Source organism: Acomys minous (assembly GCF_964271855.1).
Source record: "Acomys minous genome assembly, chromosome: 6".
Lineage (NCBI taxonomy): Eukaryota > Metazoa > Chordata > Mammalia > Rodentia > Muridae > Acomys > Acomys minous.
The window spans coordinates 124,386,660-124,402,844 of NC_140487.1; the positions used below are offsets into that span (position 1 = coordinate 124,386,660).

At 45.6% G+C, this 16,185-nt stretch overlaps 1 protein-coding gene across 4 annotated transcripts; it reads left to right on the forward strand.

The window, feature by feature from the left end:
• Positions 1-425: 425 nt before the first annotated feature.
• Positions 426-15,955, forward strand: ERRFI1 (ERBB receptor feedback inhibitor 1). Of its 4 annotated transcripts, none has more exons than XM_084785144.1 (5): positions 1,697-1,952; positions 5,659-5,824; positions 12,180-12,376; positions 12,473-12,549; positions 13,389-15,955. In XM_084785144.1, the coding sequence occupies exons 3-5, from the start codon at positions 12,255-12,257 to the stop codon at positions 14,570-14,572; spliced, it is 1,383 nt and encodes a 460-aa protein (XP_084641270.1). In that variant the 5' UTR covers positions 1,697-1,952; positions 5,659-5,824; positions 12,180-12,254; the 3' UTR covers positions 14,573-15,955. The 4 variants fall into 4 exon arrangements, with proteins under 4 accessions (XP_084641272.1, XP_084641270.1, XP_084641271.1 ...); XM_084785145.1 differs by having other exon boundaries at positions 5,695-5,824; XM_084785146.1 differs by lacking the exons at positions 1,697-1,952; positions 5,659-5,824 and adding an exon at positions 426-741.
• The last annotated feature ends 230 nt before the right edge of the window (positions 15,956-16,185 follow it).

The following is a 16,185-nucleotide window of genomic DNA, read 5'->3' on the forward strand; positions in this document are numbered from 1 at the left end:
AAAAAGATGGGGGAATTGAATTGTTAGTGGCGGGGCTGTCAAATTGCCGCCCCACGCCCCCCCCCCCCCCCCCCGCTCAGGCCCTGCAGACCAGTAGGAAGCATCCGAAGAGGAGGGAGCCGCCCCCCCCCCCACATTTGGGTAGCCTGCACCGAGAGTGGGCAAGGGAACACTTCAGGTTTTTCTTTTGTTTTCTTTTCTTTCTTTCTTTCTTTTTTTTTTTTTAAATCTGGTGGGTCAGGCCTTGAATTTAAAATTAGGGCCTTCAAGTTAAAATAAAAAGAATGCAAGTCAATACTGGAAGAGGTAAATCATTTCGCGGGGCACGAAGTTAATAGTTAACCAGATAATGAGGCCGGCACTTCATGCCGTATGTTAAGCTGGTCCAATTAGGTAGCGCTAAGCTTATAACTATCAGGCTCTCTTGCTGAAGTGCAAGAAAGGCTCTGTGCGCACCGCAGGGTCAGCCGCGGGTCTGTGGCCTCCCTCTGTGGAACACCGTTAGGGGAATTTGCACTAGTGCAAACTTGGAGGGCTTCTGTTTGCTTCTTTTCTTTAGCTACTCTTGATTTATCATCGTATTATTTATTTTACGGTTAAACTATAAACCTAAGTTGCATCACCGGATTTCTGCCCCAAGAGACCTCCTCCTAGCCGACTTGATGGCGTGTTGCCCTTGGGCATCAGCGGCCATTCTGGGGCCAAGAGACACCACGGGGAACGTCGTCGCGAGTGTGACAGGTAAACTCAGAGGGCTGGGAGCAGGTTTGAGGAAGGGTGCCCCAGGACCAGCCTGGCTTTGCTCCAGGGCAAGCCAACTGCAGAGGAGCCTGGAGTGAGGCCTCCCTGATCGTGCCCACACAGCAGGGCCCACTGGCCCTGGCAGTCTCTCCCTGTCCTGCTGTCTTGCACCGTCCTATACTGTCCCTCGCCTTTCCATATTGTCACAGGTCTCTGTCTGTCCCGCAGCGGCTCGCACGCCCTGCTCCTCACTGCCGCTCCATCCCTTACTGTCCCTAGCCAGGCTCTCACCGCCCTCGGGTTTCAGTTCCATACCATCCGATTGCTGTACCCAGGTGGCCTTACTGCCCCTGCCGCCCCCTCCTCCCCCGCTGTCCCTTACTGTCTTCAGAATAATGCTGTCCCTCATAGCCCCTCAGTTTTCTGCCCTCTTTCCCAGACCTTACTTTCTTCATGGTCCTCCTCCTCCATCCTTGGGTGTACTGCCCTGTCATCCTTCACTGTCCCTCGTCATCATCCCCAGCCTCTCATTGTTCCTCACTGTCCCCCTCCGTTCTTCATCACTCTCCTCGCCCCTCGTGCCTCGACCCTCTCCATCCCAAGCTTCATTTCCTCGCCCCCCTTCCCATCCCCTGGGCTTCCTCCGCTACGGAGCATCTCAGCGCCACTTCCCTCCCCGGGGCTGGAAACAAGGCTGCTCACAGCCTTCTGAGGGGAGAAAAAAAAAATCGATGACCTTGGGGCTCGCCAGCTCACACTGCAGCCGCCCATTCAGAAGCGTCCCCTCAGGAGACGAGGCCACCGGCGCCGCGCGGCCCGGAGGGCCTCCAAGCACACACTTTAGGTGGCGGCGTCGCCCCTTTAAGCGGCCCGCCTCCCGGATTGGCTGCGCGGGGGGAGGCGGGGCCGGGAGGGTGACGTCACGCGGCGCCCTCACCCTCTATATAAGGGCGGCGGCCGCGGCGGCGGCGGCGGCGGAGTGCGAGGCAGGGAGCGCGGTCCGAGTAGAGTGCGAGCGGGCGGGCGGCGGGCGAGCGGGCGAGAGCACAGGGAAGCCTACGAGCGAGCGGAGAAGAGAGAGAAAGAGAGAGAGAAGGAGGGCGAGAGAGCTGCGAGGCGCCTGCGCGATGTTCGGGCCCCTGAGCCCGTGGCGCTGAGCCAACCGGGACGGACATGCGCGGGAGGGCGCCGCGGGGCCCCGCTCCCCTGGGGTAAGGGGCCTGGCGGGCGTCGGGGGGAGCCGCGGGGGCGCGGAGGGCGGGCGAGCGGCCGGGCCGGGCTGGGGGCGGCGGCTGCGCTGCTTCCCCAGGAGGTGCGCGGGATGGGCAGGGGCGCGCGAGGAGCCGCGGGCCGCGGGCGCCCTCGGCTTCCCGCCGGGGCCATGCACCCGCGCGCGCACGACACGTCTCCGGAGCCCGGGGCTCCCAAGCGGCGGCCGCTGCGGCCGGGGGCGAGGGTGGGTGGGGGGTGGGGGATGCGGCTGGGCTGTGTGTGTGTGTGTGTGCCCCCCCCCCCGCCCGCCCCCTCCATCTTCCCCCTCACCCCGCGCACCCGACAGTCCGGCCCAGAAAGCTTCAGAGAGAAGCTGTTGCGGGCTCGGAGATTGCTAGTCCCTGGTTGGTACCAGTTTTGAGTCTCGGTGGGACTCAGCGACGAAGGTCACTGCCCGTTTTATTTCTTTTTTTAATTCATCTGAGGTGTTCCGTGGCCTTTTCCTTTCTTTGCCTTAAACGACTTAAATGTTACAGAAGGAATGAGACCGCAGACCGAACTGTTCAAACGCAAAGGCTCCTTGGCAGTATCGTGTATTATACGTATATCGTTATCTTTGTTCAAATTAACCGTGATTGGTGGTGTGGACGGGTGCTTCCTCGGTCTTTATTGGGATTTCGTCATTGCTTGAAAGAAACCAGTCTCTTACCTGATAAAAATGTGAATAGATTGTTAGTCATAAACTTAAGTGTAGTAAGACTAGAGACTGTAGCTTTAAAAGAGATGTGACGGGAGGTACACCTGCAACACAGGTAGGGCAGGACTGGTTTCCAGGCAACTGTCAGAGGTGAAGAAAGGTGAGGTATAAATTGCCTTTTTTTTTTTTTAAACCTCCTTGAAAAAAAGAAGGGTTCTACAGTTTTAAACTTCCTTAAATCTATACAGGTGTCATGGATATGAAACATGTGAGTTGAGTGTGTCTGCCCTTGCCTTTTTAGAGACCTTTCTTAAAACATGTATGCAATTATGGAATTTTAAGAGAGATTTCAATTAAGTAGAGACCAAAGATAATCTAAATACCTATATCAGCAAAAGAGCAGATTTTATAAAGACAAAATTAGCAAGCTGGTTTCCTACTAACCTGTCAAGTAGGGTAGATTAGTCCTTTTCTGGGTATTAGCAGGTTTGAGAGGAAATACATGAAGATTTTTTTAACAGGGACTGGACACTATTTGTCATTGTCGTCACTAACTCACCTGTGTCCTGGTGAACATTTGTAATAAGTGCTAAAAATCTTGAACTGCAAATCTGTATCTTGGCAAATAAATTAGATGGTAGACTCCTTAAGGCCAGGAACTGCCTTGAACAGCTTTTATTTTACACAGCCTTGCACATAGTTGATGCTGATAAATAAACGCAGGAAAGCATGTTTTACATTTTAAGGGTCAACAGGATTGGCCCAGGCACTGGGTAGGTTTGGAAAGAAAATCTGTTGTGCCTTTATAATGGTTGCTATGAACTGTCTGAGTTACTCATTTTTTTTTTCAAGATAGAATTTTTTTTTTAATGAGTTGCATTTCCTATTTTGGGTTCACAATAAGTACTAATGAGACTTTTGTGTGTCTTGATCATGTGGTAGGTTTGTTTGTTTTGCTTTTTTTTTTTAATGAAACTGACCCTTTTATTGCTGCTTCTCTGAAGTTACACTAGATAATGCTGCCCTTCTGCTCATACTAATAGTAGCTTTTAAACACGAGTCCCCTAAGTGACAGGTGCAGCCCAGCAGGTTGCTTTAGAAAGGCCAGCAGAGAAGGGGAAAGGTGGTGCCCAGGGTCATTCCTGGAACCTGAATGTCCCTGGCTTCCTCTACCAGGGAAGCAACTACGTGCTTAATCTCTGTAAGTATGAACTGGTACCTCATCCTCAGGATGCACATAGCATCCTTTTGGGATGTTTGGCCATGCTTTATGAAAGCTAATGAACAGTAACTCACTAGATTAAACACAACTCAATTGTGGTATTCTGGCATTGTTAGCACAGTTTAAACTGGATCAATGTGGATAAAACTGGTGAACTTCAGGGTCTAAAATATAAATTACCAGTGTAGCAGAATTGGTGTTAAGAAAAAAAAGTGTGGGATTCAAACTTCAAAAGGCGAGGTTGGAATCCTCACTGGTATTTTAGTCCATTTCTTTGTACTATAAAATGGGGGTGGGAGTATTTCAAAATGGCTAATTTTCCAGACCTCCATGAATATAGCTTTAAAATCTGGAATTAATAGTTCTTTTCAGTTTGGAAATAGGATAGCAAGGAATAGAAGTTACTGTTCAAAAGCTCTTATTCACAGGCCGGGCGTGGTAGTGCACGCCTTTAATCCCAGCACTCAGGAGGCAGAGGCAGGTGGATGAGTTTGAGGCCAGCCTGGTCTACAAAGCGAGTCCAGGACAGCCAACGCTACACAGAGAAACCCTGTCTTGAAAAAAAAAACAACCAAAAAAAAAAAGCTTTTATTTGCAACCTGTAGCTAAAAGGAAACTTCCCTGGTTATAGATTCTTTTTTTTTTTTTTGGTTATAGATTCTTAACTCCACATGGAAGGTTTTTTCCAACCTCATTTCTTGGCTGTCTCTCATCTGTTCTTTAAGAAATCAGTTCTTAATGCAGTGGTGCTGGTGGTGACGGATGCCTTTAATCCCAGCATTCGAGGCAGAAGCAGACGTGTCTCTCTGAGATCAAAGCCAGCCTGGTCTACAGAAGAAGTTCAGGACAGCAAGGGCTACAAAGAGAAACCCTGTCTGGAAAAAAAAAAAAGGAAATAAGTTCTGAAAGTCACCTGTGTAGTGAGGCCTCCCCTGCACCTGTGTAAATAAGGTCTCTGCCCCTCATGTTATAGTTGTGCCCTGCTCACTTCCTGAGAGTTAACCCCCCCCCACTCGATGGTCTCATCAGGTGCAACTGGTTCCCCTAGCCCAGAAGGAACATTCAATTGTATTTGTGAAAATAACTAACATTTGCTCTCTAAGAATTTCACCTGAAGAAAGTTGAATTCCAGTACCCGTCTTTGCAGTTAGTTAGCTCATAGGTCTTAAGCATCCCTCCTTTTTATAGTATCATTTTAGGTAGGCAAGAATGCTAAAGAAACAAGGTTGCTGCCTAAAACAACACCATAGGAAGGAGACTTGGTGAAAGTACAGTGAGGAAAATGCTGACTTGGTTACAGTGCAGAGTAGCCAGGCATCCTTTCTGCTCAGAGCAGATGTTTCAGCTCACTTCATTTCCTTATTAGCAAGTGGAGATTACAACCCCTGCCTATTCTTAGAGCAGTGTTGTGGGGATCGTTGAGATGATTTATAAGAAGTGCTTTGTAATTTGTAGAATGCTTTACAGATGGAAGAATTCTGCTACTGGACTCCAGGTTTTATGATAGAGCCACGTTATAATGGTATCATTGGGACCCATGCTATGAGAGTATTTAAAGGAAGCCACTTGGGTATATATGTAGTAGCCCCTTTACAAGGAAAGACAAAGCTGTGTCACAGCACATACTGTGTGTAGCAGATCCCACTGTGGTGGTAAAGAATCAGTCCAGTTGGCTTAGAAGGTTAATTTATACCTGGATCCGCCCATTTTAGGCATCTAGGCCAAGAGTATAATTGATCACTTTTTAGTAGGGAAATGTGAGGAACTGAAATGGGAACTTTTGTAGGCTGCAGGCTACCCAAGGAAAAACTATTATTACCAGATGGAATTCCCTCCAGAAATGGACCTGCCTCATCCACAGCAGTCAAGCACGGATCTACGGAAGCCTGGGAGACCAGAAGAGAGGCCGTGGTATGGTCAGCAGCCTGAACTGTGAAGCCAGGCTTCCTGGAGTAAGCTTCCCTTACTGTGGCTCACCAGGTCTGAGTAGGATCAAGTTTCAGAAGCTCCTAAGCTGTGGTTGGGAGCAGGGTTCGCATCCCACCTACCCTACAGGGTTGGTACAGGGACAGAGCACTGCAGAAGCTCCCACAGTGTCGTGTAGCGTCAGTTACCATCACCGCCTGCATTAGCGTTAACAATCTGGAGCAGCCCATTGGGTTATTTAAATGCTTGTTAAATAAACTTGAAGTTTTAAAGACTCATTTCCCATCATTAGACATTGTGCTCATTGTCATTAAGATTACAACAGAATCCACAAATCTTTCACAGGTACAATGTATTGCATATGTCAGAAAGAAATCATCTTCCTGTGTGTGCTTGCCTGTGTTTGTGTTGATGGTTGTGCTCTGTAGGAAAAGTACCAAGGACAAAGCAGCACATTGCTGCAGCCCTGCCTGTAACTGTATCACCTTCAAGTCCTGAGGGACAAATTGAGTCACAAGACTGTTGATACGGTAGTTGAACTAATGGGGTTTTCACTAGCTTGCTATTTCTTAAAATACTTAGGTAGGGGTTTTCTAAATTAGTGAAGAAGCTCTGTCATTTTTATTTTGACAGTCTGGAGATAAATTATTTTCCTTGTTACCTCCATTTTTACCACCCCAAAGGAGGCCAGTAAGTATGGGGCACTTTTACGGTCCTCTGAAGAATGGAGCTGAAAGCACACAAACCTTCCGTTTTCTTTTTGTTTTTCTTTTCTTTCTTTCTTTTTTGTTTTGTTTTTGTTTGTTTGTTTTTGTTTTTCGAGACAGGGTTTCTCTGTGTAGCCTTGGCTGTCCTGGACTCTCTTTGTAGACCAGGCTGGCCTCGAACTCACAGAGATCTGCCTGCCTCCGCCTCCCGAGTGCTGGGATTATTAAAGACGTGTGCTACCACGCCTGGCCCCAAATCTTGGTTTTCATTTTGTCCTTTTGAACAGCTTTGTAACCCTTGCTGAAGCTGTCACAGTTTCCCCAACTGCATGAGTGCTGTAGTTGCATTTTACTGTAGAAGTCAGTCATACATCTAATATAAAGGCATTTGCTGTTTCATGGTGAGCACATACAAAGAAGGCTTCTCTCTCTTTGTCTCTTCCCCCCCACCTCGATTTTTTGAGACAGGGTTTCTCTGTATAGCCCTGGTTATCCTGGAGCTTTGTAGACCAGGATGGCCTTGAACTCAGAGATCCGTCTGCCTCTGCCTCCCTGAATGCTGGGATTAGGGGTGTGTACCACTGCACTGAGCTCAAACAAGTTTTCTAAGCTTTCCTTTCTTTCCCTATCACTAAATCATAGCTTTGAAAATGAAATCTGAAAAAAAAAAATTGAATTTGCTTTGGGTAAATGCAGGCAGGTTGCACCTCCTGAGTTACTCAGTGAAGTAAGTAGTCTCTGCTACCTTTAGCAGTTTGTTGCCTTCCTAACTACTTGCACAACCAGGAAGACACAGGTTCACCATTTACAGCCAAAATGTGTAAAGCAGTGACTAGAAATATGACATACTCCATGACTTAGCACCTCCTGTGTAGCTACAGTCATGCGGGCGGGCAGGGAAATGCTAAGGAATTCTTCTCAGATTAATAAAAGTCCATAAAACAGCCAACAAAACTGTTGATTTCCATTTCCTCTCAAAGGTGATGAGACTTTCTAAAAAAAAAAAAAATGAACAGAGAAAGTGGTATATTTGAGGAAGATCAAAAGCCATGAAATGTGTCATGTTTAATCAGTTTCTTTTGATAAGCTGTGTCGTTACATTGTATCTTCCCTGGTCATAGAAGTAGTTAGGTGGGTAATTGTTAAATGCAGCTGAAAAGACCACTTACCACTCTGAATAAACAGAAATCAGGTTCTAGAACCAGACTGAAAGAAGGAAGTTACATCACTCTCTTAAATGAGGAAGCACTGGGCAGAACTGGATGAGTTGTAAGACAAAAATGTGCCCCTCCTCCTCATGGATTGCTCCTGAGGTGCATTAATGAGATCTCGTGGCAAGGCGAGCATATCTAGGTTACTGCCTTAAGGTAGCCTGGCTTTGTGTGTTAATTAAAGCAGTTTCCAAGCAAATATTTTCAAGATAAAGGCATGTAAGTTCACCTTAGAAAGTGTGTGCAGTGTGCTATTGGTATAATGTGGTTTTTTTTTTAAATAGAAAATAACCTTAAAGTAGCAACAAAAGCAAGGTAGATGGATTACAATCCCAAAGGAATACTGTGTAAGAAAAGGTAATTTGTTTTTACTGCTTTAGGCATATAGTAACAAGCCATGTAGAAAGCTGTGCTGTGGCCATTGATGCTTTAAGCTTAGTCCCTGCACACTGTCCACTGTGAATCTGGGAAGTGATTTGGGATATTCTAAACGTGTGAGGTTGTTAGTGGTCAGTCTTGTCACTGTGGTACACACAAAGTTGATCCCTAACACATTTTTGCCTTTCCCCTTAGCTTTTCTCTTTAATCTGGGGAAATCTCCTGTAATTACATTTTAAAACATGAGATGACAATTTTCTCAGTGTTCACTTACTATTTATTAGAAGTAAACATGCCAGGATCTAAAGGTAGAAAATACTAGGCACTGGTCCTGCGTTTAGAGGGTAGGAGGGAATCCCAGGCACAGCACAATCTGGAACAGAGATGCGGCTCTGGCTTTTAATATAAGGAGGGGCTTGTTGAGGGAGGACAGCAGGAGCGGAGCTAGCCATAAAGCTTAGGAGAACCGCAGGAGCTGAAAGGGCAGCGTTGTTGAGGTCTTTTGTGCCAGGAAGGAGCTCTTAGAGGCCTTGACAGCTTCTTTTTGGGGTGGCAGTTGAATATTGATCTGACCCTGTTGGCTATAGTATGGTTTACACATGTTCAGATTGGAGGTCAGTTGGAGCCAGTAGGGGGAAGGAAGAAGAGTGTAGAAATTGTGCGCGGAGGTTGGCAGTTGAATATTGGTCTTAACTCAGGCTCACAGTGGTTCCTCAGGAAGTGTGGTCCTCCTAGATCAAAAAGGGGTTGGGGGTGAGGTAAGAGAGAGAGAAATTGGGTTTGTAGCCTGTGGGATACCAGAAGCCCATCTAAGTGGAAAAAATAATCACCAGACAGTAAGAAATGCAAAGTGGAAGCCAGGTTACACTTTCCTATTTAGGAACTGTCTGTGGAGTTGAAGCCATAGAAGAGAATGTAAAGATAAGAGCAAAGTCTTTAAATTAAGGGGAAAACTGGTGCTGCTAACAGAAATGAGGTGTTGGTATTTAAATGCATTCTGGTCCGTGAAGAACACTAAAATTGTTTCACGACTGTGTACGTTGTCACTTGGTTCTGGCCTATATTGTGTTAACCTGTATCAACATTCACTTTACTGTTCTTGGATTTCCTAACAGTATCATCCTAGATACTGATAGTCATTCATAAGTGTATCTTTGCATTTATTTTCTTCATAATTTTACAGTTATAAAGACTTGGATAAAATTTAAAACACTACAGCATTAGTCAAATTTCACTTGAGCAAAATGTGTTGCTTTATTATACGTTTGACTGGATTGATTTCTCTGGCCCCAGCCAGGATTATACAACCTGAATACTAGTTTTGGTCTTTTGGTTGTTGTTGTTGTTGTTTAAATGAAGTAGACTTTCAGGTAGTTTTCTAACATAACTTTAGTTTAAAATCTGGAGGAAAAGTGTGTGTGTGTGTGTGTGTGTAAGTCTAAACCATAACCCTGTGGCATGTTGCTCTTTTGGGTTTTACAGCCTGAAGTTATTTTCCAAAAGATGAGGACACAGCAGTTATATTGCCTTCCTGGCTTCTGCCATGCAAGCAAGTAGGAAGTTCAGATAGTTTCATAACATGGCCCATTCACAATTCCCCATTGAAATGTAGAGGCAGGTCACCTTCTATGAATACACAAAGACACTATTGTGATCAGAAGTGAGCTGGCTTACTGAACACAATTCTTTTTATACTAAAAAAATTTTTTTCCTTAAGAAAGCTAACAAGTAGGTGATGGAAACAATGAATAAAAAAATAACTTTTTCTAGAACATAAAAATAATTTTAAATGACCACTGAAATGTAAGTTTAGGACTCCAAGGCAACTTGAGCAGAGGCAATGGTTACACAATCATTCTGTGGAAAGCCAAGATGTAGACGGCCCGGGGAGGCTGACACAGTGGTTACTAGTAGTACTTGCTGGCCTGCCGGCAGGTGGGGGCTGGGCCTCGCAAATCCCCCGCAGCATTGTCCTGTAATCAGGAGGAACCATCTTCAAACGTGTGCTTTCAAACTACTTAAACACCACATTCTTCCTCCCATCTTGCCTTTCATTTTCATATTACCACAGATCCCTGTAGTCTCTCAGTGTTTGTGAATGTTTTGAAAAGCCTTGATAAACCCTGGCTAAGCACTCACAGGGAGAGGCTAGCCTTTTTTAAAATCTGTTTTTTAAGTTATAACTTGATGGTAAATAACATATCTGTTCACTTCAGTAATTTAAAAACCAGGACTCAAATGATCTCCCAATAATGAGATTTCCTAAGTGACAGATTATTTTATCATATATCTTTGTTCTTTTGTTTTTTCAGACAGGGTTGCTCTGTGTGGCCTTGGCTGTTCTGGACTCATTTGTAGACCAGGCTGGCCTTGAACTTATCATATATCTTTGAGAGACTGGTTTAAAAAACAATAAAGTATGACTCTTTGAAATAATATTGTAAGCCTATCACAAAATAACTGCCTCATGTATCAAAACAGCTGGCTTTGTAAACATCTATTGGGTGTTTTTTTAGATCATTAGTTTAAAAAAAAAAATAAGAACCCCTATGCCTTCCATATAGTTTACCTTTAGTGACTTAACCAACGTTCACTTTCTGACCTGAGTCCCTGTGATTAACAGGTACTTAGGACCCACAGCCACTTGTTCTGAAGTCCCAGGTTATTAGGCCTGAGATTTGTAAATAATAGATGTTTAGTTGCTGATCAATTTAATAACAAAAATGAACCAACTGTGTAGCCCCTCCAGCCAGCAAATTTGTCCTAGTCCCACGCTCAGTCAGCGCTTGGTAGGTATGCAGACATGTAATGGCAGGGTGGTGCAGACCGTATGTACGGAGACGCAAGGGGGCTGTGTTCTGGGCAGCAGACATGTAGCACCCTGCTGTCTAAAGGCTTACTAAGTGCACAGGACAGCTGAAGATGTCAGCGTTGGTGCTTTTTATTATCCGCAAAGTATTGAATCATTTAAAAAAAAAAAAAAGTAAAATTAGAATGAGCGCACGGGGACTCCAGATGTGTAAAGTTAAGGAACTGCCAGTTTAAGAAAAATGTGTTCTGCCTTTGTAACCCATGCCTTACAGGGAAGGAGGACATGAGTTACTGGGTATTTTGCAAAGAAGAATGCAAAGAATGTCCCTTAAGTTTGTCTTTGAAAGGGAGGAAGCTATCCAAAGCTGACACTGAAGCTAGTAATCTTGCAGAACTTGATTTTTACAAGATACTAGAAATTACTCTCCTCATATATGACTATGTCTTTCTTGAGCAAGTAATAAGTGGAGAATTGTCTTCTGGCCATGTTAGGCTGTGGGGCAGGCAGGTTCCACGCTGGAGAAGCTCCTGAATGGGGCTGTGAGGGACAGCTCTGCCTGGGAAGCACTGTACTTTTTTAAATTACTGGTTTGTTTGTTTGGCTTTTTTTTGGTTTGTTTGTTTTGGATGGGGGTGGGGGTTCAGTGAAGGTAAGGCAGGCCTTGCTATGTAGTCCAAGCTGGTCTTGAACCTACCACCCTCCCACCTCAGCCTCCTAAGTGCTGGGAGTGCAGCCATGTGCCACCATGCCTGGCTTGGGAACCTAAGTGAGAACCACTGTGCTCCCTTCCCGATACAGGGAGGTTTGTGTGCTTTGGAAAGCAGTTGTGATTCGTTGTGCAACTGGTAAGCTCTGTAGCAAGGATTGGCTTTTCTGGCAATGGATTCTTTCTCATTCTGTGAAAAATGTTTCCAGTGTCAGGTTAGTATTTACAAAAACAAAAATTATTTTGAGTATTCTTGTGAGAAGAATTAGAAAGTCTACAACTGGGCTGGAGAGATGGCTCGGCAGTTAAGAGCACTATCTGCTCTTCCAAAGGACCCAGTTCAATTCCCAGCACCCACATAGCAGCTCACAAATGTGTGTAACTCCATTTCCAAGGGATCTCATATCCGCATACCAATGCACCAAATAAATTAAATACATTATTTTTAAAATAGTCTACAACCAATTTTTTCCATTTCCCCCATCTCTAATTACTTATGCTACAAGATAGATGTCCTTATATTCGAATTATGTTGTTTATTCTCTCATTTCCTCTTGATTTCCCCAGGGAATGAAAGCTACTGGTTGACTTAAAAAAACCCTTGGGCTTCACAAATCTGAAGACTTCCCAGGATAAGGCACAATGTCAACAGCAGGAGTTGCTGCTCAGGACATTCGAGTCCCATTAAAAGCTGGATTTCTACATAATGGCCAAGCCCTGGGGAGTGTGAGGACCTGCTGGGGCAGTCGCAGAGAGTTTGAAAAGTAAGTCAAGAGTGTTCAGTGTTCATCCTCGATGCTACAGTGACAGGGGACGCGAGTGTGCCTGCTCATGACCGACATGATTTCCTTTGCTTTCAGCAACTTCTTAAATATTGATCCAATAACCATGGCCTACAGTCTGAACTCGCCTGCTCAGGAGCATCTAACCACTGTTGGTAAGTACAAATCTGTGGGGTTTGCCCTGTCCTCAAGCAGGTCTCTTACTGGAGGAAACCTAAGTAGTTTGCAACAATAGTCTGACACCTAGTGGCACCAGATGTCAAAGCTAGCTCTTTCTTACCCTTTACTACTTATAGCCCTAAGGAGAGCTGTGGAAATGTCATTTCTCTACATCAAGACTGAATTTGCTCATAGGTACGATGCAGACTTAACTCGAACAACCTTGGGCAGTGTCTGCCTTGGGTATTTACTGGCACCGAGTGCACACTTGAAAGCAATAGGTGTGAGTAGGACACATGGTAATCAGATTTAGAAATCTGTGCAGTTATTTTAATTTGAACATTATGTCCCTTAGATTTTTGTCAAGAGCTCCTTATCAGATGATCACGTTGCAAGCGAGTCCATTCGTTCAGTTATGATCTGCTGGCAGGAAGGGCCTCCCCTCCCCTTATCTCGCTCATGCCTGGCATGCCTTGTATTGTCGCGCGTCTTAAGTGGCAAGCCTGGTGTAGCATGGTACTCATGTAAATTATACACTGTTCGTCTTCTGTGAATTCTGCACACGTCACAAAACTTGCCTGGGATGTGTGGGTGTCTGCCGAGCACATGTCCAAGGGAGATGGCAGAGATAATTTGTCTTTGAAGCAGATCACGTGTGTTCCCCTACTCTGGCTCTAATTATACCTGTGGTGGCTGCATGGGTGTCCTCAGGATTACACCAGTCAGGTGTTTCCATGACTTGGGCAAAGAACTGAGCTAAGGCCCTGGGCTTCCTCACAGGGTGAAGGACAGGGACAGTGGGACTGACGTTGACGAGCATCGCTTGTTGTTTCAGGATGTGCTTCGCGCTCTGCTCCAGTGAGTGGCCACTTCTTTGCAGAATATGGTCCGTCTCCAAAGTCAAGCTTGCCCCCTCTGATTATCTCCCCGAGTGAAAGCTCGGGGCAGCGCGAAGAGGATCACGTTATGTGTGGTTTTAAGAAACTCTCAGTGAATGGGGTCTGTGCTTCCACACCTCCGCTTACACCCATAAAGGGCTGCCCTTCCCCTCTCCCCTGTGCAGCCCTGTGTGATCGGGGCTCTCGGCCGCTCCCACCACTGCCCATCTGTGAAGACCTATCTCTGGATGAGGCCGACTGTGAGGTAGAATTTCTGACCAGCTCAGACACAGACTTCCTTTTAGAAGACTGTGCACCTTCAGATTTCAGATACGATGTTCCAGGCAGGCGGAGCTTCCGTGGGTGTGGACAGATCAACTATGCGTATTTTGACACCCCGACCGTTTCTGTGGCAGATCTCAGCTGTGCGTCTGACCTGAGCAGAGTTGTTCCAGATCCGACTCCTCCCCCACCTCAAAGCCATCGCAGACTAAGGAGGTCTCACTCAGGACCAGCTGGGTCGTTCAACAAGCCAGCCATCCGGATATCCAGCTACACACACAGAGCTTCTCCCAGCTCGGATGAAGACAAGCCTGAGGTCCCTCCCAGGGTTCCTATACCTCCTAGGCCAGCAAAGCCCGATTACAGAAGGTGGTCAGCAGAAGTGACCTCCAGCACGTACAGTGATGAAGACCGGCCTCCCAAAGTCCCCCCGAGAGAACCTCTGTCCCGGAGTAACTCCCGTACCCCAAGTCCTAAAAGCCTTCCATCTTACCTCAATGGGGTCATGCCCCCAACACAGAGCTTTGCCCCTGACCCCAAGTACGTCAGCAGCAAAGCCCTGCAGAGACAGAGCAGCGAAGGGTCTGCCAGCAAGGCTCCTTGCATCCTGCCCATTATTGAAAATGGGAAGAAAGTTAGTTCAACGCATTATTATCTACTACCTGAGAGACCACCGTACCTAGACAAATATGAAAAGTATTTTAGGGAAGCAGAAGAAACAAGCCCAAGCACCCAGATTCAGCCATTACCTGCTGCCTGTGGTATGGCCTCTGCTGCAGAAAAGTTAGCCTCCAAAATGAAAATGGATGTGGGTAGTCACGTGAAACGCAAACACTCTTCCTACGTGGTTTCTCCATAAACATGGAGGTCGTGGTTCAGCAGAAGTTACATGGAACGGATGGCTCCCAGTTTTCCAGTTTGAGGCTCACAGAACAATGTCAGGTTGCAAGAAGCTGGTGGACTCCGCCTTAAGGAGAAAGGCTTGGAGCGGCTCTGAGGTGCTGTCACGCTGGAGTCCTGACTTACCAGCGTAGGAGAAAAACGTCTATAATTTAAAGTGCTAGAGGGGAGGGAAGAATGGGGAGACTTTGACATTTGACTACACTATATACCTATGTATACACGTGCGGTGTAACCATAGACCATAGCTGCAGGATAACCAATTAGTCATATCTTAGAGTAATATATATTCAGAATAATTAAAAACAAGCTGGAGGGACAGCTCCTGATAGTGTGAAAATTGAGCAAATGGAAGAAAGAATTGTTAGATCAAATTATAAATTTGTTTAAAGCTTCCTGGCACTCAGGCCTGCTCTGCAGTTTGTTTTCTCCCCTCCCCCACCAGCAGTCTTCTCCACACAGGACAGGGCATGTTCTTCACCAGGCCTGGGCCGTCTTGTTGAATCACTCTGTGGCCTAGTACTTCCAGCTCTGGGGTTTTGTCTTGTTGAGAAGGACAGCAGTTTCTGGCAATGTTATCACCAGTGTGTGTCTCATATCCTGAAAATTGACAGAATTGGTGAATAGCTTTTCCATACTATTCCTGCTTTTCCCATCCACTGAAATAGCCTGTTGTAGCAAGAGGCCTGCAAGAGAGCGATGGCGTCATACTGGCCACTGGTGTTCAGAATGCGAGTTTTATAGATTACTGCAGCGACTAGCTATGTGGTTGAGAGTTACTGTGTGGGGATGTACGGTATGTTTGTTTTTGTTTTTTTTTTTTTAGACTTAACAAGTACAACACAAGCTGGTCTTGTGTTGCTGGCTCCTATTCAGTATTTCTTGGGGATTGTTTGCTTTTTAAGCGAAACACTTCTGACCAATAGCACAGAACGTCTTAATGCCAGAGGTCACTTCAGCATCTTCCTGCTTTGAGAACTCACAGCCGGCTGCTTCACTGCCCTGAGATTCAGTGAGACGTGTAGCTTGTGTTCAGTTTTTTACATCCTCTGATGTGTTTATCTTGCCTCGGTCAGCACAGAGAGAAGGTGCTTGCTAACAGAGGGACCGTGCTGCGGTGTCCCACCAAGCTGCTCAGTTTGAACTGCTGAATGACATAATTTGAGCTATTTGAAGCTTACTGTGTTTTAGTATGAACTAAATGAAGGTTAAAACATGCTTTAGAAAAACGCACTGATCTCCGCACTGTGTGTACAGTATTGGACAAAGGATTTATTCATTTTGTTGCATTATTTTGAATATTGTCTTTTCATTTTAATAAAGTTATATTACTTATTTATGATACCGTTAATAATGTGTCTTGTCTAAACTCTTATGTCTCAAGCCAAAGCCATTAACAATCTTATTTTTAAAGCATAACAGAAGACTTTTTGAGATTTATACGTGCTGAAACTTATTGCAGGTTTCTAAATGACAATTTGAGCAACTTTACTTGGGTATTATAAAAATGTATGGGGGCTGAGAACTTGGCTCAGTTGTTAAAGTGCTTGCCTAGCATGCACAATCCTGGAT